The 25,993-nt window shown below is 34.9% G+C and overlaps 1 protein-coding gene across 3 annotated transcripts in view; it reads left to right on the forward strand.

Annotated features, from left to right (window-relative positions):
- slc12a4 (solute carrier family 12 member 4) overlaps positions 1-25,563 on the forward strand; it is a 136,600-nt gene extending 111,037 nt beyond the window's left edge. For all 3 annotated transcript variants that reach the window (XM_039762931.1, XM_039762932.1, XM_039762930.1), the window contains 12 exons: positions 659-777; positions 2,404-2,502; positions 3,302-3,421; positions 5,316-5,420; positions 5,837-6,005; positions 6,273-6,468; positions 9,212-9,381; positions 10,510-10,641; positions 13,258-13,365; positions 20,078-20,265; positions 20,582-20,715; positions 24,712-25,563. In XM_039762931.1, coding sequence (XP_039618865.1) covers positions 659-777; positions 2,404-2,502; positions 3,302-3,421; positions 5,316-5,420; positions 5,837-6,005; positions 6,273-6,468; positions 9,212-9,381; positions 10,510-10,641; positions 13,258-13,365; positions 20,078-20,265; positions 20,582-20,715; positions 24,712-24,803 — 1,632 coding nt within the window. In that variant the 3' untranslated portion in view covers positions 24,804-25,563. The remainder of the gene's footprint in view (positions 1-658; positions 778-2,403; positions 2,503-3,301; positions 3,422-5,315; positions 5,421-5,836; positions 6,006-6,272; positions 6,469-9,211; positions 9,382-10,509; positions 10,642-13,257; positions 13,366-20,077; positions 20,266-20,581; positions 20,716-24,711) is intronic.
- Positions 25,564-25,993: the final 430 nt, after the last annotated feature.

Genomic DNA, 25,993 nt, shown 5'->3' on the forward strand with positions numbered 1-25,993 from the left:
AACTTGTGAAGAGCAAAAGGTTTAGTAAGACATTTTTTTTTTAAATTAAAAGAAGGAAAAGTAACACGCTGAGAGATAATTCACTGAGTCTATTAATCAGACAGCTTCTATTGAAATGTAGCAGATCCATTAAAGGGAAATATCCTTTGTGATCTTGTTTATATCTTCCTTGGGTTTTCTTTTTGATACAGTATTACATCACAGATGGTTTGTAATGGCAGTAGAATGTCCATTTGACAGTATATATATGGTGAGGCTGGGCTACTCAAGTTGAGGGTGGTTTACTGAGGAGAGAACAGCCATTAAATTAAAACTACCAGTTGGTGTCTCTTTCCCTCTCCTCTATCCCATTCAGTGTTTCATTTGAACAAAGCTCTTTTTTGAAAACCCAAAAATGTGATAGTTTTAATATTTACAAATGTGTGTGTATGTAAATACATGTGTATGTGTATATATACAGTACAGACATGTGTATAACCTAATCATCTTAAATTGTGTGAAAAATTAAATTTTTCTCTATCTTTTTCTGTATCTTTTTGACAACTTTTTATAGTAAAGTAACATAAGCCAAATTGAAACAAAAGACAACAGCATAATTAAAATCTTTTCATTATTTTGCTAATTTCCTACTGATATAAATACATCATTCCTTTAATAGGTATTTGGCTTGGGAAAGTCTAACGGTGAACCAACATGGGCTCTGTTGCTAACTGCAGTCATTGCAGAACTTGGAATTCTTATAGCATCACTTGATATGGTGGCCCCAATTCTGTCTATGTAAGTATTTGTTTTATGGTCTCGGTTTCAGGTTTAGGCTCAGATATGCAAGAGCTGCACTGTATATAGTTTTGGTGTAGTAGAACCATTTAACATTATTACCTTCATAAAAAATACATCAAACAATTTAAGCACTGATCAGACTGAAGCAAGGGCTTATTGCTAGAAACACACAAATGCCCTGCTAGAGCCCGGTTTCAGCTCCTAAGGTGTGAGTGTTCATTGCATTGAGCAGGCTGCTTTTATAGGTTTCCAAACATACATCATCATTTATCTCTTATCAAGTGTAATTTCCCTGAAAGAACAAAATTATCTTAAAAGCTAATGGGAAGGACAACTCTGAATCAGGCTTCATAGGCAGTGTTGCTAGTAAAAAACTACAAAAAAAACTTAAGAGCCTTAACATTGCTGCTGTATTATTTGTCATAAGTCAATGTATAAGGCAACAGGTAGAAATAAGCAAACATGGGCTAAAAGCAATTATAAACTGATACAAACATGGGCTCAGATAAAATATAAGTTAAGACTTCTGCATGGAATAAAAACAATTTAACCCATAGCATTCATCCTTGAAGGTTTTAACACCCCAGAATTTCACCAACTTCTACAGTATCATAATGACAGATGCAAATATGCATGACTAAACCTAGAAAAGGCATTAAGAGCAAATATGTGTAATTAGTTTTAAATCTTTTAGGCAATGAAACCATCTCTTCTCAGTAAATCACACATTATTCATAGCAGCCCAAAATGGATCAAGCTACTGCTGTGCTCAAGCCACCCACCCTTGACTCTTTATAGCTGGCTAGATGGGGAAGACACTCTTGGCAGCTGGGAGATGTTTCCTGGCTGCCTTTCGTTAAATATCATTTAGGTATATATTCACATTCATCATGTCACTTCTCTTCTTTAGAGGCATTGTTTTAGGTATTACATTTTTTTTAACAAATGAGTGCCTGACACAGCTTCTCATGCCCATTTCAATGTAAAACATAATAGTATATGTGGGTTTTGTGTAACAGAATTTGAAAACATTGCTCTCTAAAGGAAAATGTGTAGGCAGCTAAAGGCAATGAAGACATAGGAGTTTGTTTGGAAAATTAAACTGTGCCAAAAAAAAAAACAAACTTAAGCAAGTGAAAAATAAATCAAGGACCTCAACAGAAACATATCAAATGGATTTGCAGTCAGAGTACCATTAGAACCCTAATTAAATAAAAGTAACACCTTCATTCATATTTTTTTTTTTGTATATCAGGAAGCACCTGGAACCATGACATCAGCCTACATATAAGACTTATTCTTGTTTAAATTACTTACTACTGCTAATGAAAAATGTGATAAAGTCACTCTTAGGGTTGTGTTTAAAATGTACTTTTGCTGAGTCTAGAAATGATGTAAATGTTCAATAAAATTAAATGATTATATCTGAAATATACACCTTGTTTAACATAACATGCATAACATTTTAACAAGATTACATTGATCTAGTAGTAGAATAAGAACTGGATTTCAAAACTCAAACTTGTTCAATGAAAAAAATGTTTCTTTATTTTGTAGCTTTGTGCAAACATTACTAAATATTGCTTGCTGTTCAGGAATAATATATTTCTTATATTATTTTAGGTTTTTTTTGATGTGTTATCTTTTCGTTAATCTGGCCTGTGCTGTACAGACTTTACTCCGAACACCTAATTGGAGACCAAGATTTAAGTACTATCACTGGTAAAGTGCTCCCATATTTTTTTTTTTTATTTATTTTTTTTTTAAGATGTGTGTGGGTTATCTTTAACATACAATATATTTATAATAACAGAAAGGTACAATATGTAGATGGGAATTTTCCTGTGGTGGTGTAAATTATTGGTCATGTTATATAACACATCAAAACATAGAACTTATTTTCTGTGAATTTCAAGTCTTTCAGCATTAGCATATATAAATATAAAATCTTTACTTGCTACTGAAATTCCCCAATATGAAAATCTGCATTTGATGGATTGAGAAGATTACAAACCCTAAACTGTGCACATCACTGTAAATTTGTCAACTATCACATTTACTTTTTTGTTCACATTCATTCACATATGTTCATATACATGTTGTGTATGTCTGGTAAATTTGTTAATTTCATACCCCTACTTTATATTACCATGGTACATTACTCATGTTTACTCTTAGACTCTGTTATGTGATAGAGGTTCTTTATTCAATAAAATGCTTAGAAAATGTGATAGTGGCTATCTGTGTAAACTTCAGCAATTTGTTAATTAAGAAATGTAAACAGTAGTTTAGAGTCTGTAATGGAAAAAAATGATGGTCTGTACTAAATCTTGTCACTTGCACCCACTGCAGCAGGTGTGTTTTCTGTTTTTATTATGCTTTTAATAGGGCTATAACCTTAACCCTAACCCTAACTCTAGCTATTCTCCTTTAGATATTTCCCATTTGGAATATAATTATATATAAAAGCAGCTGGCAATACTCCCTCAGCTATTCTCACCAGCTGGTTGTTTTTCTGCAGGGCATTATCTTTCTTAGGAATGAGTATGTGTCTGGCCCTGATGTTCATATCCTCCTGGTACTATGCCATTGTGGCCATGGGTATTGCAGGTATGATCTACAAGTACATCGAGTATCAGGGGTAAGTCTTAATTCATGAGCTCCTGATTGAAAATGTTTAACAAAAAAAAAACTGCAAGTCTGTTTGTCGTGATATATTTGTGCGTTATGAATGTGTTGTATTTTTTAAATAAATCATTTCAACCTGGGAGCTCAGTGGTCTTCACATTCATTGTGAATGTTTGACCTTCTAAATGTCATACATTTCTTAAAGCCAATCAATGTATGATGTATTTTGTTGTTGACTTTGTTCTCATAAGGATCAAAATTAAAATGGTGAAACTGCCTCATGTAGAACTGCTTCATTCATAACGCCACGTTTATAGACTAGTCTAATGTATTCCCTACATCAAGATATGTTAATTCATATTTCATTTTTGAGGATAGCCTACTCCCAACATATGTCTGCAGTTATGATTTTAAATATGACTACTTACTCACTTATAGCATGATTTCCTTGTTTAAAGTTCCATGCTCTTTTGGTAGGTAATTCAGCATACTCAGGTTGATCAACAATTGTTCTAAATTCCCTCAAAGATTTCTAAGGAAAAGCAACAAGGGTGATTGGAATAGTGTAAAGCAGATGCTCATTCAAGAGGCTTGTCACTCAGTAAGGAGATTATATATAAACTTTTTGCTCAATCTGTAGCTGGAATAATGGGTTGCTGATTGAACACCCACCAGTATAGAATAAGAAACTTTCTGCTTTTTTTTCCTGATGTCCAGATAACCATGATGGAATTGGAGAATGGCCACTAACAAATGGAGTGTCTTGAATCCCCGTCTCAGTCTGTTCCCTTAAGCGATTAAATTCTTTCACCACTTGTTAGAAGGAGGAGTTCATATCTGATACTTGTTTTGTGAGATCCCCAAAATCAACTTACGAATAATAATCGCCTTAAATATGTTTTATTTCAGGATTGCACATTTTGTTGATCCAAATTTCTGTTCATTCATTATTTAAAATTTGGCAGACAGTCGGAGAGCACTGTGGACCACAAAATAAATCATAAACCAGAAAACAACGTGAAAGGTCAATACTAGAAATCAAAACTATAATGATTCTGAGTCAAAATGTCCCAAGCCTGATGCTTTTAAACTAAGCACTGTCAAAGATATTTTTAGTAGATCCACAAACTTAGACAGTGACTAACACACAGCACTGGCCTAAATATCATTAAATAAATAAAGTTACGCAGCACACCTTTTGGGACCATGTTCCCTAGCAATGGCTCTTCAAAATGGCAGCTCCCGCTAAAACAGCATAGTGTTTTATTAAAAAATGTATCAGAAAAATAGGCAAAACACAAGATAAATTTATTAAATTATTTATTAATTTTTTTAATTTTCAGATATTATAACAAGTGGGTGTTTGAAGTTTGCATGTTTTTCTTTTGTGTGTGTTTGTGGGCTAAACTCCAAAGTGAAGTATTGGGTTCTCCAAAATGGCTCAGAACATATGGAGATATGAATGTGCATGGGATTGTTCTCTGTGGTAGGCTGGTCTCATCCAGGGTTGATCTTTACTATGCTTTGAATTCTGCTAGGATAATTTTTCGCTTCCTTACCATGGGTTACTCTTAAAAGAAGGGCTCAGAATATGAATAGATAATGAAACCCAGTGGGGTTCAGAGTGCTACTAGAGTTTATCGAGATCCCAGATATTAAAATGTTGTTTACTAATTCTCCTTTAGAAAAGTGTACAAAAGCAGACATCATTGAAAATGCAATATACAGTACTTTGATAAAAGGAATTCATGCACTGTGCTTAGTAACTAAAATTTATAAAAACATTGCTTGAATTAATTGTGTTAACTGAGTATATATTCTTTGGTGCTTAATATTTGTCTCTGAATCTAAGTAAATGTATTTATTGTTAACATTTGTTTAAAATGTAATATTTCCCTTATTTAAAGAGCTGAAAAAGAGTGGGGTGATGGGATTCGTGGCCTATCTCTGAGCGCTGCACGGTATGCTCTGCTGAGACTGGAAGCTGGTCCACCGCATACAAAAAATTGGAGGCAGGTTAAAGAATTCATACACATTTAACAGCCAGTTTTAAGACAAATATGGTCAATGTGATGAGTTTCTTGACATCTCTTATAAGCAGGATTTATTAAATAGCATGTACAAATCTTGGACATGAAAGTAACTCCCAATTAATAACAGAGATGCAAGAATAATTGTTTTTTTTAACAGGAGTTTTAAGAGTACAGTAGGACTGCAGGAGTAGGAGTAGTGCAGTGCAATTAAAAAGTGTAACTGCCTATACAAGTACAAAATCCCACAATAATACAATACTCCATTTTTCTAGTCTTTGGAAGTGGTTATAATTTAGAAATTTTACAAAACTGCACATAATAGATCCAATAATGGATATTGTTGCATTTAAGTTTTTGGTCGTTTTTAACTGCTAACTGTAAGACATTGATTACAGACCACAGCTTCTAGTGCTGTTAAAGCTGGATGAAGATCTTCATGTGAAATATCCTCGTCTTTTGACGTTTGCATCACAGCTGAAGGCTGGTAAGGGCCTAACAATTGTGGGGTCAGTGATTCAAGGAAATTTCTTGGAGAATATGGCAGAGTCTCAGGCCTCAGAACAGGTATTTTTATGAATCTTGACTGTGTCAAACTGCACATTTTCCAAATTATTTCTTTCTCCTGCATGCATATTTATTAATATCATTATGACAATATGCTTAGAAATGGATCTTGCATGCCTAAAAATAATAAAGTATCTTCTTTGTTTTATTTAGTTTCTCAGTTGTATTTGCCAGTGGTGTGTTTGTTTGGTAAATAATAATTGCTTCACTGTGCTAGTTTTCCTATCAAGTAAACATGGAATATTTGGTACAACTATTCTATTACAGGCCATTAAGAATATGATGGAAATTGAAAAAGTGAAAGGCTTTTGTCAAGTGATTGTTGCAAATAAGGTCCGAGAAGGAATTGCTCACTTAATTCAGTCCTGTGGACTGGGAGGCATGAAGCACAACACTGTAGTACTAGGGTGGCCTTATGGATGGCGACAAAGTGAGGATCCCAGAGCCTGGAAAACCTTCATTAGTAAGAGATATGTTTTTGTTTTGCTTTGTTTTAAAATCTATTTTTTTAAATGTTTAACTTTTTTGTGACATGTGCATAATATGTAAAGGTGCAAATAAGTACTAAGCACTTGTTATATTTAAGAAAATATCAATTTGAAATCCAGAACTAAAATTTTTCAACTATTCACAGAACTACACACTGCTATTAGGAAAAGATTGCTGCCAAAATTAAAATGTGCCTGGGAAAATGGCTAAAATGTTTAGCTATTAACCTGGTTTCAAATACAGTAATTTAAACTTAAAGTAATAGTCCACACAGTGGCAAGGAGCCCTGCCCAGTAACTCATTAATTGGCTATTGTGACCCCTTACATGATTGATTCCAACATTGCAGAGTGTTGTCTGAGAGAGGTGAACAAGTAACAGGTAAAAATTTAAGAAAATCAAGTGAAAACATTATCATTTAGAAAGTATTCCTCATATTTGGTTATTTCTGAGATGTTTCAATAAGCAAAAGATTAATTTTCCTATGTAGATTCATAGACAGCTCTTGAATATCACAGATATGCTACAGCTGTGGCATACTGCTATAGGCATAAATGCACCAACCAACAAATGAATGAGGGGAGAGGAAGGTCTTCATTTCAGAAGCTTAGCATCGTCGTTATATATAACAGGATTTTCCAGAAGTGATTTATTTAGCAATATTTTAACCAAAATCCATACGTTTGGTATGCTGTGAGTGTCAGACTTGATATCTGAGATGAATTATATGACGTGAATAATTTGTGATTTTCTTGTGGACATTTTTATATTGTTTACTACCGTTCAGTGTGGGTCAGCATTGAAGCCTATTGTATCAGGAATTTTGTTATTTTCATTTTCTATAATAAAATTGCATAAAATTGTTTCTCAACCATCACTACAAGCAACACATAATCAGTAACTTGAAAATACATAAAGGAATATAGAAATTATAATATTTCTAAGTCTTTTAGAAAGTGTACTAAAATGTGTAGAAATATGAAATTATTGTTTTGAAAACAGGTATGCTTTTCCTCAAAATAAGTAAAACAACAAAGCAGCCTAACTTTATCTAACGAAAAAACAATTGTTAGGTTTTTAAAAGCCACATGTTCCTGCCTTTTATGTCTTCAGTGTAACATAGTCCATGTTTTACTTGTTTTTGGGCTCACTTTTTACAAACTCTGGCTTACACACAGTTAAGAGTACACTTTTATACATCCATTGTTTTTTTTACTGTTATTTAATACAGTTTTATGTTGTAAATATATTAATGAGTATTATTGTTTTTAATGCTACAGTATCCTAGTCCAAAGCACTAGAATTCAAGAACCTCTTAAATTTAAAATGATAAAATATTGTTAAATACAGCAGTTACTATCCAGGAAATTAAAAATTATGTTCAGAAGACAGAAATCTGTCCTACATGGTCAAATATTGTGTTACATAAGAAGCAAACTCAGGCATGGATATGACATTTTAAAGATGGGCATCATTTAATAAATTTCTAATTATAAGCTCCATATTTCTGTTATGTATAAAGAATGCTGAGACATCTGATCTGATAATATAGAGAAACCTACCATCTAAGACACTAGTCTAGCACATAATATACACCCAACATTTGCACTGTCTCTGGCCAGTTACCAATTAACTAGATAGAATGTTTTTTGAATTGGAGAAAAATGTTCAAACCAGAATATTAATTTACATTTTGGCATTTCAGGCCAAATTTGACTCATATATGATGTACATATTAAATACAGTATTCTAAACTAAAAACAATGATAATACCAAAAGAAAGTAAGAGCTGTTGTAGGCTGTTTTTCTGTGCTTATTCTGATGCATGCATTTTGCTGTAAAACAGATCACTGTGGACAATTGTTTGTAGAAGGCAGATTATGCACAGTAAATAGTCTGAAAATTTAGAATGGTAGAAATTGAAGGGAGACAGTTTACAGTAGGATCCCATTACAATAAATTGTCTAGGGAACAGTTCAAGAGGCCATGTTTCTCTTTTTTTCTGATATTTGCTAAGGAATCTCCTTCATTTAAAAGGTTTTGTAGTCTTATTTATTTGTCTACCATTCTCTCCAGGAGTGTTTGCTACCTTACACTTAATTCTACAAGAAATCATTCCATTGATATAGAAAATGGGTTCAGAAAAAGAATGAATAAATGGACGGTTGACTTATATAGTATATGAAAGTGATTTTGTTTTAAATGTCAATATTTTTATTTCCTTAAAATTTCAAACTCCTTCTTAGTATTTCCTTACACACAGAATATGCTTGAATGTATAGAGCAATCTACTGTGCTGGTCTTGCAGTTTTTGGATGTTTCACATATTTAAAATACATTTTTCTCCACATTGTCTTTAATGCTTGTTTGTTAATATTGTTTTATCTTTCCGTACTAGAAAAATAGTTTAAATTAGCTATGCTTGCTACAAGTAATCCTGGTGTTCTTCCTGTTACATGTATTGACACTATTTCTGAAATGTTGCATTTATTTACTTCAAAATTAATATAATCCTGCAATTTTACATAGATTTTTATTGATCTGATTTATTTGAAAATCATTCCACTCTATCAAAACTCCTTATATCTTTTGTATTTTTACTTTGGAGCCATTTTTAATTTTTATTATTACTGGATGAGTGATTATTTCATTTTTTGTTTTTTTAATAGTAAATTAACTAATATAGTGTTAACATCCTATTTAATCATTATATCACAGATACTGTTCGCTGTACAACTGCTGCTCAGTTGGCATTGATGGTACCAAAGAATGTTTCCTTCTACCCTGGCAATCATGAGCGTTTCACAGAGGGGCACATTGATGTGTGGTGGATTGTGCATGATGGTGGCATGCTAATGCTTCTTCCTTTTCTTCTTAAACAACACAAGGTAAGAAGACCTGAAGTTTTGTTCTGATGGGGAATATTTAATAAAAACTGATGTAGCTGTTTTCTCAGTTTCATATTCTTAGATTAGTTTCAGGGCGGCGCAGTGGTAGTGCTGCTGTCTCACAGTTAGGAGACCTGGGTTCACTTCCCAGGTCCTCCCTGTGTGGAGTTTGCATGTTCTCCCCGTGTCTGCGTGGGTTTCCTCCGTGCGCTCCAGTTTCCTCCCACACTCCAAAGACATGCAGGTTAGGTGGATTGACGATTCTAAATTGGGCCCTAGTGTGTGCTTGGTGTGTAGGTGTGTTTGTGTGTGTCCTGTGGTGGGTTGGCACCCTGCCCAGGGTTGGTTCCTGCCTTGTGCCCTGTGTTGGCTGGAATTGGCTCCAGCAGACCCCTGTGACCCTGTAGTTAGGATTCAGCGGGTTGGAAAATGGATGGATGGATTAGTTTCATCTGTGCCATTTTGGTATTTAAAGATCTGCATCCACAGCACACCGTGGTCTCTTTGGGGGAAACATTTATGGACAATATGTCAAATAGTAAGCATTCACATTCAGTGATTTTTATCAGACTACAGCTGAACATAGAATACAATAGAAAATTACAGTGTGGTATTTTAGGCAACATTCTTCTCCAGTTTATGTCCATGTGTAGTTTTCCTAAGGTTAAGTAAGAGTATCTACTTTTTAATCAGCAAGACTGTAGTTGAATATTATAACTTAATATTCAAATGGTTGAGATGAAATCTCTGTAAGTTTTCAGGACAAAGGTATGAGAGTCTGGAAAATCGCAGTCTTTACTTCTTGACAGTGCAAATTGCGGAAACATTTAGAAGACAGTGTACTGTTTTTGGTGCACATACAGTAAGTAATAAAAATGTTCAGCACATTTTTCAGCTAGTGATTTATACTTAATATATTGAAAAGAGATATGAAGGATGAATATTTTATGTTTGTGTTGCAGGTTCTGTGCTGCTTCCAGGGGTAGAGCAATTAATTATGTATCTGTTTTATATTCAGTTTATGATATACCTTTGTATTTTATTGCTGTACTTTGTGACCACTGGAGCACAGGGAATATGTATATTTTATTTATCATAATTTCTTTTTTTCTTTTTTTTTTTTAACAGGTTTGGAGAAAATGCAAGATGAGGATTTTTACAGTTGCTCAGATGGATGACAACAGTATCCAAATGAAGAAGGATCTAGCTACCTTCCTATATCAGTTAAGAATAGAAGCTGAAGTGGAGGTTGTTGAAATGGTAAATAGTTTAAATTTATGGGGAAAAAATGATTTTGAGGAAATTGGGGAAAGAGGAAAAAACTCATAGTGTCATCAACTAAGTTCCTTGACACTACATTCTGCTGGGTCATTCCATGTCTAATCAACTGATTTTCAAGAAATCCCACACACTTCCGTCACAAAAAATTCTGAACAAAGTACCATGTGTACCCGTGTTATCCAGGAGACAAGCTGTAAAATTATTTTGCAGTAAGATCAATACTTTCCAAAATAAAGCCAATTTTGTGAGGGGAGAGGGGTGTCAAAATTGACATGGCCTTATTTTTTCTTCAATTTCACAAGACCATATCTCAAGAACTAAACAACCTAGTAGGCTAAAACTTTCCATACTGGTACCTTTATAGGTATAGTACGTAACAAAATCAAAATGTTCTAGTTGACACCACTTGGTAAGAGTAGACCTTTAAAAATGGAGAAAAACATTTTTGCATCTTTGGGTTTACCATGTTTAGGCTTTCAGAAGGCATACTTATAACTGACACAGCCTACTGAATTTTTTTCCATGTTTAGATACCTAAACAGGGTTTTTCAAAAGGTTATAAACAAATAAGAGACTGCATCAGGGTTTGACCAGCAGACCTCTCAAATGTGAAAAAATCATTTTGGGACTAATTTTCAGACCAGCTTAATGCACTGTAGGAATGTGCAGACATTTTTACAATTATTTTTCCTGGATTCTACGTGGTCCCTTCTTTTCAAAAACAAATCTTACTTTTCTTTTGTGAGTTTTTCATTTTTATTTTACATTCTAATCATGGATTAAATTCACCATTTGACAGTAATGAAAATCACAAATCCTTCATCACTAACTTCGGTATAGGAATAATGGAAAAAAATAAATCACCAAATGCACATTAAACACAACACATAAACAACAGCTGCTTGATTCATCATTAAATAAAACACTAGATATAATGACATGTTAACATCTTGCCATTGCAGCAGCAGGATTGTGACTGATTTCATTTCTGTTTCAGTCGAAATGCAGAGTGTAGGGCATCTTTGTCTTTGAGATCAAGATAGTACTGCTTCCCACTGATCATTGTAGGTGCACTAAGCAGTGCAATGACACACTGTAATGGCACCCAACAAATATTATCTCTAGGTGGCCAATGCAAAGACTGTGCGGGATAGTTTGGATGCACAAAACATATCAGATGTCTGATTCCACTTCACTCTTGTCACGAATCACACCAATCCAACATTTTTCATCCTACATGCTCCCAACATAGCCTCCAATAGGGCTCTGGTCTAATGTGCGGGACACATCAGATCCCTCAGGTGTGTAATTGTGAGAAGGCATGATTTTAGCTGCTGCTTCAGTGGTGAATATTCAGACAGTCAAGTGACTGTCTTCACAAGACACCCAGCTGACTTTGAGTTTGCCATCTTCTGTAGGGATGTAACAGTGGTATTCTTGAGTACCAGATACTCTTTTGGCCATGGAGAATCACATTCTCTGCTCAGCAACATGAAATAAGACATCATCAATTGATATGAAAAAAGTTTGACATTTATGATAACTTACTGATTGAAAACTCAGTGATTAACATTATTGACACATGGCACATTCAGCATATGTTTAGGATGGAAAATAAACTTGAAAGATGTGCATAAGAAAAATAAGGTTTGTGTTCTGAGAAAGAAGGGACAATGTAGAATAAATGAAAAATATTTTTTAAATTATCTGCATATTCCAACATGCCATTAGGGTGCTCTGAAAAGGAAATCCAAAATAATTTTTTGGATTTGAGAGGTCTGTTGCTCAAACCCTAATAGAGTTACTTGCATGTGTATTGCTTTTTCAGAAACCCTATATAGTTATCTGAATAATAAAAAAAATATCAAAAGTCTGCGTTGGTTACAAATATGTGCTTCTGAGGCCTAAACATAGCTAAGCCAAAAACTCAAATTAAAATTCGTTCAATTTCAAGGGACTGCGTTGAGCACATAGGGTCATCTGGACCAAATGTTTTAATTTTGTCACATACTATACTAATTAATGTACCAGTGACCAAATGGACTTGTGAAATTTGATGAAAAAATAAGGCCAGATAAAATCAACACCACCTCAGTAAACTGGCTGTATCTTGGAAAGTATTTATCTTATATCAATATATTAAAACATTTCCTGACTAACATGGGTATATTGGGTCACTTTTTGAGTCCAAAGTGCATGAGCCATTGGTTTTTTTGACATAAAATGTGCTTCTGTTGCTTATTATTTATGTTATTAAAAGAGTTGCAAGCATATGTGTTTTCTACAAATTACCAGAATAGACTTCATGCCTGTTTGCACATTTTTTAAATGCTGTACTATACAGGTATTTGCTTTCTTTTGCCCTTCATTTAATGCTGTCATTTGTATGTTAAGGCATAAACTAATGAAAACAATGAAACTATTTTTTATTTTCCTTAGTTTTTCTCCAATTATGGCAATATTTAAAATTCTATATTCATAACCCCAATGCCCCAACTTTTTTGAAGTCAGCATAATTTGTTGCTCCGATTACTGTTTAAAACTGTTCATCTTGTGAAGTAATTCTTTTCCCTGTTCTAATTATTCTAATAATAGCATGACAGTGACATTTCTGCCTATACATATGAAAGGACCCTGATGATGGAACAAAGATCCCAGATGTTAAAGCAAATGCGACTGTCCAGTGCTGAAAGAGGTCGAGAGGTAGGCTGTTGATTGGCATGAGTTGTTTAACCCACTTTTTAAGTAACTTGATTTTTAAAATGCACAATTATATATGTGATTGTAATGTAATTTCAGGGCCTAGGCCCAAACAAATTTTCATTCTGAGTTAATGTATATTTCCTACTTGTGTAGGTTCTAGTTTGGCTAATTGTACCCCTTTTTTTACTGGATGTCCATGGTACCTCTTCAAGAATAATATTTGTTGAGAGTGGTTATTAGAAAGATAATAGCAGTAAACATTTTACTCTAATCAAATGCTGTTTCCATTCAGCCAGAAAGTAGAAGAGCTAGAGTAAAGTTTAGAAATATTAAAAATCCCTATGTCACCAAGTACCAACTTAGTAGTACATAGGTCCGTACTATTGTTGAAAAGTAGATGGTCCAATAATCCTAGTTATAGAAAAAAGTAATTCTAGAAATAAGAACAGAAACACTTTTGGTTGCAGGGCCAGTGAGAGAGGCCAGTCAGTCTTGCTGTAATTGTCCTCAAGTAGGATATAGAAGTGAGAGCAGTGCTATTGAGGTTTAGATGCAGAGTAACAGTGGGATATTAATAAAAAGGATGAATGAAAAGAGTTACACTCAAAAAAACAGTAGAATGGGTGGGAATCAAAATATGTGGAGGAAGATACTGTAGGCATTTTGAAACTACAAGTGACACTATGGGTTAGTAGCCAGTCCCATAGCATAACATCGTTCAGCTATAACATATAATTAATACACAAAATTAAACTGAGAATGTTTTAAAATTCCAGATTAAAAAGCATGAGTATAGAAGGGCATTCTTCCAAATACAGTGTAGTCTATAAGGCAGCTTTATGTGTACCCACTTTTAGAATGGAGACAAATCAAAGTGAGGTTGACAGGGAAAGAAGATGTAAACCGAGCTCCATGTATCCTTAAAGCTGTCTTCATCTGGACATAGAATAATAAAATGGGATGGTGGTGGTGCTGGGGGCGAATGGGGGACTTGGATTGTAGAGACTGGAACTTCTGAGATATGAAGCATCAAAAAGTGAAACATATTTTATTATTTTTAAAAACAACTACTATGCTCTTTCTTTTTATAGTGGAGCTTATGAGGACAGAGCTTTAAAACTTACCAAATATGGCCATTTTTTTTTAAGCACAAATGTTATTGAGTATTCATCCACATCTTGAGATTAAACACATATTACAAAACAGTGTATTCATGTTGTTCTAAGAAGGTAAAAAAGCAGAAACCAAATCAATGTAGTGAGATTGAGACATTTTAAAAGGAGACCGTCTGTGCACTTCACTTTGTCAACTACCATATTCAACTTCCTCCACAGCACTTTCAGCCCTAGGGTGTGGATTCACCATGGAAAATCATCACCAAGCATTGTTACTGATATTGTTAAATGCTGATGCCTAGATGTGATCTGCTATCTCTGTTCTTTAGACTATAATAACTGAAAGGTCACACTTATGAATGCATATATTCTTTTAGTATATGGTTGCTTATTTGTTTATTTCTCAAAAAGATATGGCCTGCTACTGCAAGACTGATAAAGCACACGTGCTTCAGTGAGAGAGAATACTGAGCACATCCAATGTATGCAATCCGATGACAAGAACTGAACATATGTTATAGGTATCCAGTCATCTTCACAATGCACTTATTCAGGGCACGGGAGCAGCTGGAGCCTGCCCCAGCAAGCATCAGGCACAAAGCAGGAAAGATCCCTTGATGGGGCAACACGGCCCACTTTATCAACACCAGTCCTCCTAATTTCCACTTTTGATTGAACTATGGAATGAAACTGGAACGACACACACACAGGCCACTTAAGCAACACCAATCCATCTAGGTTTAATCAAGTTGACCTTTTGTATGTTCAGTGCAAATATTTTTAAAATTGGTTCACATGGAGTTTGCGTGTTCACCCCGTGTATTTATGGATTGATTGGTATTAGTGCCCTAGAATTTATTTTCTCACAAGCATTGTGCTCAGTTCTTTTACTAACATTTTGTCAGCAATGCATTAAAAATTAATTGGTTTGTGGTGTTTCAATCTGCTGTTTTTGATTTATTTAATCTTTTGTGCGCAAGACATGCAATAGGAACAGGCGGCTTGGCTCTTTCAAAAAGGGCATTGGGACTCCTTTTGGAACTGATGGGACCTGTTCCGCCGTGACGGGTTACATCTGAACTGGAGGGGCACCAATGTATTGGGGAGGCGTATGTGTAGGCTAGTCGAGGATTGTTTAAACTAGGGAATGGGGGGGCAGGCAGTTTAGGACAGGCCAGAATTAGATCTTTACATGGAAGAACAAACAATGGTGTAGAAATAAAAATGCATAGTAATGTAAATTTTAAGCAAACACGTAAAGGTAGGGATTAACACATTAAAAATAGCTTGCCTTAATGCTAGAAGTATCAAAAATAAGGTAAGTGAGTTGGAGTTGTATGTAGCAGAGCATAATTATGATATTATAGCAATAACGGAAACCTGGCTAAATAACAAAGATGGGGATGAGTGTAACATAGAGGGATACACATTTTTAGGAAGGATAGACAGAACAGAAAAGGAGGTGGGGTTGCTGTTTATGCCAAACAGGGTTTAAATGTAAGTCATCTTCAGTTGGATGATGAGCCCCATCTTAGTGAGGACATGTGGCTTCGCCTGGAAAATATTAGGGAAAAGGTCTTATTTTAGGAGTGTGTTATAGACCACCCAATTCAGACAGTAATTTCAACACACATCTTTTTAGTAATATCAAAAAGGCAAGTTTACAGGGGATATTATAGTCATGGGGGACTTTAATTATCCAAATATTAACTGGGATAACCTTACAGATGGAGGAGCACAAGAGCAGGAGTTTTTAGAAGTAATCAGCGACTGTTTTTAACACAGCATGTTAAAGCACCAACAAGGGGTGAAGCCTGTCTGGATTTAGTATTCTGTAATAATCAGGATAGAATTGAGGGTGTAGAGGTGATTGAACCACTAGGGTCAAGTGACCATAATGTAATACAATTCTCAGTATTTTGTAAGAGTACAGATGCAAAGACTAAAATTGTTAAGTTGAACTTTGGTAGGGCTAATTTTGAGCAGATGCGACAAAGTCTAAGTAGGATAGACTGGGATAAGCTTTTAAATGTGGAGACAGTCGAGGAGCAGTGGAACAGGTTTAAAAATGTTTTACATGTAATGCAGGACAGATACATACCTAAATTTGGAAGTAATAGGAAACTAAAAAAAACTCCACGATGGATTAATAAAGATTTAAAAAGAAGTTGCAAAGGAAAAACTGCTGTATAAGGCATATAAGACTAATGACTGCAAAGAGAATCGTAGCGTATGAGAACATGAGGGCAACCATTAAGAAGGATATCAGAGAGGCTAAAAGACAGTTGGAGAGGAATATAGCAGATAAGGCGAAAGAAGACCCCAAGAGATTCTTTCAGTATTTTAGTAGTAAAAGAACAGTTAAGGAGGAGGTCAAGTTCATCAGGAATAGTAAAGGGAATTAAAAGATACAGACAATGAAATAGCAGATGCCCTAAACTTACATTTTTCTGAGGTGTTTACAAGTGAGCAAGTGGATAACCTCCCAGAGGTAAACAACTACTAAGGAGGTACTGAGGGATTTGGAAATTGTAGAGGGAGAAGTGCTGCTCAGATTAAATAAGATGAAATCAAACAAATCACCAGGCCCAGATAATATTTATCCTCGTGTTCTTAAGGAGGCTAGTGAGTACATATATAAACCCTTGACACATATTTTTAGGAAGTCACTGTGCACTGGAGAGATTCCAAAGGACTGGAAAATGGCAAATATCATCCCATTATATAAAAAGGGTGACAGGGCAGATCCAAGCAACTATAGGCCAGTAAGCTTAACAAGCATCACAGGAAAATTAATGGAAGGAATTATTAAGGATAAGATTGAGCAACACATGGCAAGGACAGGAGTTATTCTGAACAGTCAGCATGGGTTCAGAAGAGGGAGGTCGTGTTTTACTAACATGTTGGAATTCTATGAGGAGGCAACAAAAGGATACGATCAAAGTGGAGCTTATGATATTATTTATCTGGACTTTCAGAAAGCATTTGATAAGGTGCCACATGAGAGGTTGGGCATCAAGTTAAAAGAAGTGGGAGTTCAGGGTGATGTTTTTAGATGGGTGCAGAATTGGCTCAGACACAGGAAGCAGAGGGTGATGGTGCGAGGAACCTCATCAGAACTGGCCATGTTAAGAGTGGTGTTCCACAGGGGTCAGTGCTAGGGCGCTGCTATTTTTAATATATATAAATGATTTAGATAGGAATATAAGTAACAAGCTGGTTAAGTTTGCAGATGATACCAAGATAGGTGGATTAGCAGATAATTTGGAATCCGTTATATCATTACAGAAGGACTTGGATAGCATACAGGCTTGGGCAGATTTGTGGCAGATGAAATTTAATGTCAGTAAATGTAAAGTATTACACATAGGAAGTAAAAATATTAGGTTTGAATACACAATGGGTGGTCGGAAAATCAAGAGTACACCTTATGAGAAGGATTTAGGAGTCATCGTGGACTCCAAGCTATCAACTTCCCAAAAGTGTTCAGAAGCCATTAAGAAGGCTAACAGAATGTTAGGTTATATAGCACGATCTGTGGAGTACAAGTCCAAGGAGGTTATGCTCAACCTTTATAATGCACTGGTGAGGCCTCATCTTGAGTACTGTGTGCAGTTTTGGTCTCCAGGCTACAAAAAGGACATAGCAGCACTAGAAAAGGTCCAGAGAAGAGCGACTAGGCTGATTCCAGGTCTACAAGGGTTGAATTATGAGGAAAGATTAAAAGAGCTGAGCCTTTACAGTTTAAGCAAAAGAAGATTAAGAGGTGACATGATTGAAGTGTTTAAAATTATGAAGGGAATTAGTACAGTGGATCGAGACTTGTATTTTAAAATGAGTTCATCAAGAACACGGGACACAGTTGGAAACTTGTTAAGGGTAAATTTCGCACAAACATTAGGAAGTTTTTCTTTACACAAAGAACGATAGACACTTGGAATAAGCTACCAAGTAGTGTGGTAGACAGTAAGACGTTAGGGACTTTCAAAACTCGACTTGATGTTTTCTTGGAGGAAACAAGTGGATAGGACTGGCGAGCTTTGTTGGGCTGAATGGCCTGTTCTCGTCTAGATTGTTCTAATGTTTTAATGTTCTAAAAAACTAAGACTTTTATTAAAAATATAATGCAGTTTAATAAGTACAGTGTAGATTTATTGTTATATATACAAAACAGAATGAAATTTTTGGTGCACTTTTCACCACACAGCCTCTTGATATGCATCTCTCTCTGTAGATTTTGTTAAAAAAACCAACACAGAATATAATGGTTGGAAGGGAGGGGGTTTGATATTGAGTTGTCATTACTCCACCCATGACAAACACTGCAAGCGGACAAACAAGCAAGAAATGTATCTTTTCATTGAGAAAATAATACCAGAATCTCTAATAGTATTTATTATTTCCGGCTTAGTTTTGTTGTCACAGGTATACCTCAGAAACACGGAAGGCATGTTTTCCTAAATCCCTATGCTACTTGATATATTTAGTAAGTTTTAAGACTTTTATTTACAAAGGAACCCAAATGGCTCCATTATAAAATACGAGAGTAGTCTAGTTATTTTTTTAAAATAATATGTATCCTGATTGTGAAGAAGTAGCTTTGATTTGAAAATTAGAAAAACTTATCCTTTAAGGGGAGATACGTAGATTTGGCCCAAGGGATTTTTTTACTCAGATGTGAAGGAGGGGGCACTACACAGAACAAAGAAGATGCTGATGGCATACAAATATTTTTTTTTTGGTCCTGAAAATCTACTCATAGCCTCAAGCCTATCTAAGTTCAGCCAAAGACAGGGGAATTGTGACAGAAATGTTACTTCTTCAGTGAGCTTGAGGATGACCAGGTGTTAAGCCTTACCTATTTTAAAGAAATTGTGAAAATAATTGCTGCTTTCTCATCTATCACTATTATGTACACTACATACAGTATACACATGCACATTTTTTATATTGCCATTCTATTTCATCCAAGATTTTATTTTTTCCATTTTAATATATGATTGTATGCATTGCCGATGGGTACTGAAATGTCTAAATCACATTGAAGATTGTTATCAGCATTAACTGCAATTACTGCATTTACTTTGTCTTGTTATGTCTTGTGCGTTTGTTTATCTAGTTTGCACAAATATGCACCATTCTAAACAAAAAAAGATATTAAAAATATCACTCAAAACTAAAACACATTAGCGGTAATGTTGACACATGCTTGGTGACAGAAGCTGAAACCATTACCGACCACAGTGTCACCACCGTCTTAATGAAGGTTGTTCCCATTAGTATGTGTCCAAGGGTGATTCCAGGAACCTGCTGTAAATCTACTACCATTTGGCCTTGACACAAGTGAATAATAGACATTAAACAAAAAACCTGTGAGTTCAATGGATTGTACTGAAACCATTCTCTGAAACCACTCCCAGCAACAGGGCAATATGTATATTAAAAATGTAATGAAGCCTTCAAATTAATATGGCCCTGGTGATTAATTTACATCTCCAAGGTTTTCCTTGTTGCAATCTAATGAGAATAATTTCTTGTGGTAGACCTGTCATTTATGGTATTCCCTGTTAAACGTTCCCTACATGGTGCATTTACAGGCTCAGCTAATTAAGGACAGACATTCTATCATCCGCATGGGAAGCCTGTATTCCGACGAGGAGGAAGAGATAATAGATACAGTACCTGAAAAAATTCAAATGACTTGGACCAAAGACAAATATGAAGCAGAGAGAAGAAACAGACAAAATGCTCCAGAAAATTTCCGGGAACTGATCAGTATTAAACCGTGAGTTGAAGAATGTTCCATTGGTTTTAGCATGAATTAAAAAAAAAAAAAAAAAAATTCATGATTGGCTGTAGAAATTAGTATTGCTCAGAGCAAAATCGCAAACTGTAATTCACAGCCACAGAGAAATAATCATTGACAAAGTAATCTTTTGTTGTCTGCTTTAACAAATATATTTTTGCCTATTTTCTTGCTGCTAGAGAATGGGAGAGTCTGTAAGTTTGAATCATGACCCTTCTACTTGATATTTTTTATTGGCAAGTAGTCTTGTAAGTAGTTCTCTCTTGACCTTATCTCTGGTTTGTTTTCCTTTTAGAAACCAATCTAATGTGCGTAGAATGCACACAGCTGTAAAGCTCAATGAAGTGATTGTAAATAGATCCCATGATGCTAAATTGGTATTGCTTAACATGCCTGGACCTCCAAAGAATTCTGAGGGAGACGAAAACTGGATCCTTTTATCAGTCTACTATGTAGCTTTCTTTTTCAAAAAGGATACTTAATTTATGATATTGCTAATTATTGTATATAATTCATTTTTAATAGTTTTCTACTGATTGTTGAGAATAACAAAGACATGAGAAAAGTTAATTATTATAAAATATAATTCCATAAGTGTTTTAAATAAAACTGTGTAATATGGACAGCCAGCATCATGCAGGGCACAATTACTAGAAGTTGTTCCATTATAATAATATTAATTCCATTATTTGCCTTAAAGATAATCATCATCCACTTTAAATTATATTTACTATTCTAATTACTCAGAATTAATTTACAATTGTTACAGTTATGAATATGTTAAGATGTGGCAATAGAAATAACTGAAACATGAAAGTCCATGTAGATCCTGTATTTCTGAATAGAGTAATTGAAGGCTTACGCTCCCCAAAATGGCTGATTTTTAGCATTTGTATATGTCATGTAACTCTTATTTCATCCTTCACAAATAATTTGAATTATTTGTTTCTGTACTGAACATAACATTTATTTTGGTTTAAGACAATTTTTTGGAAGTAAAATGTAAAATGACATCTTCAGGTGGCATATAAAATCAAAACCACAAAACACCAATGCGTGTGTGTATGTATACACATAAACACACACACACACAGCTTTATATGGACTTTAAGTCAACAGGCATACAATACATGTTTTTCCAAAGCCAGATTTGAACTTTTCAGTTAGATTTAAACGGCTTTCTCACCTTCCAATTGCTGCTGTCCTTGGTCATGCGACCAGAAAGGGTCATCCTGGAATGTTATTCTGTGAACCTTTTGAGGTTGTCTTCTTCCTGGATTTTCCTTGACTTTTCTGAGTGTGTCCAGTCTGTAGCAACTGTACCCAAATAAGGGAAAAATACTCTACAAAACATCTAGAACTCTTACAGTAAATCTAACCCCTGTTTTAATTTCCTTGCTCCTAATGTGACAAATAATGTCTTACATGTGGCAGGCAGTGTGGTGTAATAATTAAGGCTTTGGACTTCAAACTCTGAAGTTGTGAATTCAGATCCCATCACTGACACTGTGTGACCCTGAGCAAGTCACTTCACCTGCCTGTGCTCCAATTGAAGAAGAAAATAGATGTAACCAATTGTATTTCAAATGCCTGTAAGTTGATGTGGATAAAGGAGTTGGCCAAATAAATACATGTGAATATACATAAGGATCCAAAGCATACAATGACAGCAGACAAGAGAAATGTTATTTAAAAAACCTTTATGCTTTTAACAATGGTATATAAACAAAAAGAAGATGAATAAAGGAAAGGTCAAAATTCCAGGTGTTAAGGAAAGGTTGATAAAAAGATTTTATTAAGAGTTACTGGACAGAAAATGATTGAGCTGGAGACACCAAGCGAGATGAAAATTGTGTAGAATTTAGAATAGATCATAGTCATAAGTATAAAGAAGGAAGAAGGAAATTGGCAGTTCACATGCAACAACAACAACAACATTTATTTATATAGCACATTTTCATACAAAAAAAATGTAGCTCAAAGTGCTTTACAAAATGAAGAATAGAAAAATAAAAGATAAGAAGAAAAAATAAGTCAACATTAATTAACATAGAGTAAGAGTAAGGTCCGATGGGTGGACAGAAAAACAAAACAAAAAAAACTCCAGACGGCTGGAGAGAAAAAAAAAATCTGCAGGGATTCCAGACCATGAGACCGCGCAGTCCCCTCTGCAAGTCATGAAACATCTCAAACCCGAATAAAATGTCTCTTAAGGTACTTGTATAGTTTTTTGAATGGGAAATGTTTTTCCTATACCTGCAAATTTAAAGTTGTTTGAATTTTGTTTTTGTTCCTCTTTAATTTGCAGTGTAGTACATGTAGTCAAAAACACACACATACGAATCCTAACTCCCTGAAAGATTTTGAATAACTAACTATGTGAAAATCTTTTGAGAACAGTCCAGGAACATGAACACAATAGAGTGGGTATCATCATCTTTATATTGTCAGTATAAGGATTGTGGCACTGTAATGTCAATGGAGCACAGCTGCACAACAAGTCACAAATGACATCGTCCACAGCCAAAAATGATTGATAAAATAATTGCAACAATACAGACAAAATATTATAAATTAATAATATTGTGAGAACCAAACTATATCCAAAATGAACAATCAAAATGGATTATAAATTGATAAAACTCAAATTAATAACATATACATGCTGGGGCATAAAGATCTCCCAAATTTTGAAGGAGTATAAAAAATGAATGAACCTATCTAAAAAAAAACTATATATTTCTGAAAACTATATAAAAAACTGTTTTGTTTTAATGGGTGTTAAAAATCATATCAGACAAATGGCGGCTGTCGTTCACAATACATTGCTGAAGACGTTCCTGGAAGTTCTCCATCACTCTCCAGGTCATCTCAGGCGGAATGGTGTCGATTTCCTGTCTGATCTTTTCCTTCAAATCCTTAAGAAATCGAGGACAATACAGTATTTAAAAACCTTTACCTTAAGGTATCCCCAAAAGAAAAAGTAACATGGGCTTAAATCTGGTGACCATGCCGGCCACCCCACATCTCCCCTTAAAGATATCAAATGCTCAGAGAACATGTCCCTCAATACTCTGAGCGAACGTTGTGCTGTGTGAGCTGTGGCCCTGTCCTATTGAAACCACACATGTTCTGTCCTAGGTCTGCCAGGTGATTTTCTTTTCAGTGCAGACCCAGTTGCCCGAAGGTTAGAAATCTATAGCAAAAATGTTTTCCGATCTGGTACAGATGCATTTCGTATGAGCACGAAGTGTTTACAGGACACTCTCTGTGTTGCTATCACAGAACTCTTGTTCTTGTAATACGCTTGAACAACAAAGCCCCGATGTTCACCGGTTCAACTCATGATGGGTACTGAAAATGGTAGAGCCTAACCTACTTAATGAGACCTACCCTACCTCTCTACCCCCACTACAGCCCACACAGTTCTCCTCAAAATGTGGGAGATCTTAATGCCCCACCCTGTACTTAATGTAGCAATGCACCAGCAAGTACCAATGGTGATTGCTGCTATCAATAATCAGTACCTTGTGTGGTAAATTTATTGTAAAAAATTAAATGCCGTTTCTAAAGACTCTGGCAAAGCTTTTTGTGATATTCTGTATCAGGTGATATTTTCAGTTTAATTGACAAAAAGAAATCTGAAAGGTTATACCAGAAAACTGCTGCTGTCCTTAAATATATGTCAGGGTTTAACAAAATACAAAGGTAATATTTTGATGCAGAATGTTTTTAAAAGGTGCATATTATTGTTATAGGATTAATAGGATTACTATCTGGTTTATGTGAAAGAACTGCTGACTTGTAAGTATTATTTGTATGGTAGGTTGTAGAAGACTGTTTATGGTTTTGATCAGTCCAATTAATTCTAGTAACAGAAGAAATATTATTATTTATTGATAATGCATCAGCACTTGAAAATGTTTATTCTGAGAGCAGCTTCTGTATTTTCAAAGAGACTAGCCAGTCACTTCTTTAGTAATTCATAATTAATACATTTTCCTGTTATTTGCCAGTTCATGAGAATCAATACATTAGGCACAAAAGCTTTCTATAAATTTGGTTGTTGCTAGCCATTGTTTGGGAATTGATTTGCTGCTGGGCATGTTTGTACATTAGCTGGCTCGCAAAGTAACTGAGTAGAATTCTTAGACTGTCAATAAAGTAATCAAATGCATGGAATTATACTTATACAAAACAGCAGTACATGATGTTTTACATCTGATGGTCAGCAAGATGAACTTGAAGTTCTTTAAATGTTACACGTTGGAGACAATCATTTTGCTGTAGAATGTAGTTCATTTATCTTTTGTCTCTATAAGTGATGTATTTTTACTGCCATATGCTCCCTTTCAGTATGTAAGTAAATTTATAGAATACATATTTCATTCCCCCATTGTTGCTGTCCTTGACCTTCTTCAACAGACATGGAATTCCTGGAGGTTCTAACAGAGGGTCTTGAGCGAGTGCTGCTTGTTCGAGGTGGAGGCAGAGAAGTCATCACAATCTACTCCTAGAAGAGCAAAAGTATGCGTTATTGAGACTCATGGTGGATGGGCTTGGAAGTGCACCTTGTTAAATTTAAAGACATTCCTAAAGAAGACCGTTTGCTAAACAAAGCACATAAACGTTGTCGCCCAAGCTTAATATTCTCATAATTAAAACTGAAAACATATCATGGGAGGAGAAAGACTTTATTTGATTTGCTAAAAACAAAGTTCTTGCAATAATGGGGAAGCCTATTTATTTTCAAAGAAATGCAGGACACCGTGAACTCTTGTATTGTGTAATTCAATGCACATATGTTCATCAGGCAGCATCTGTTCTGATCCAGTATAATTTTCTACGTATCTTTATTGAGTCTGTAGTAGTAATGAAGGATCTCACAAATAGCAGCACAAATACTAAAGTGAAAGGAAATCAGAGGCCCAATATATGGAACTCCTAAGCAGACTGGGCAGTTTTATTTAAACAATAAAATAAAAAAACACTGAATTAAATTTAAAAAAGCCTGCATGAACAGATTCATTAATATTTTATTAACTGCAAACTGCAAAGAAACAGAATGGTTTATTTTAATATTTAAAAAACGCCCAAGAAAAGTAAGATGAATCAGGCTGCGCTTAGTTAAAGGTGTGTGTTCATTTAATAGATTGTCTTCATTCCCCAGTATACATAAACACACACATTACTGCTGTCTTTCATTGGTTTTAAATTCATTGTATCAGATATAAAGTGCAGGTTGTATTATTTTTCAATAAATGCAATATATTATAATGGTTTCTCCTTTAACTTCATGGATGTGATGCCAGTAAGACATTAGAGAATCACAGATGCATGGCTGCTGCTGCTTTTTAAGAAAAGAAATTCTGTCAGCTAGTAATTTACTATGGCCAAGATCTATGTTGGTTTAACTCTTGTATTTTGTGTCATGGGTTTATGTACAGACATTAGATGCTCCTTCTACAGTGAACTCCTGACATCTGCTAAAATTATATTAAAAGCTATTAAAAATGAGTATAGTGTAATTCAGAAACTTCAAAACGCGTATGGAGGAGAGTATATGCAAATATTACGTACTAAATTTAAATTATTTTGGATTGTATGCCATGTAACGTGTGTATTTTTTAAAACATTTCCAATTCTCCCTTTCTTATTTCCACTTGGTGGTGGTGGCTGTGAGGCTAGGGATCTGCAGCAGCAATCG

The sequence above is a fragment of the Polypterus senegalus genome, chromosome 9 (assembly GCF_016835505.1).
Source record: "Polypterus senegalus isolate Bchr_013 chromosome 9, ASM1683550v1, whole genome shotgun sequence".
In the NCBI taxonomy this organism is placed as follows: Eukaryota; Metazoa; Chordata; class Cladistia; order Polypteriformes; family Polypteridae; genus Polypterus; species Polypterus senegalus.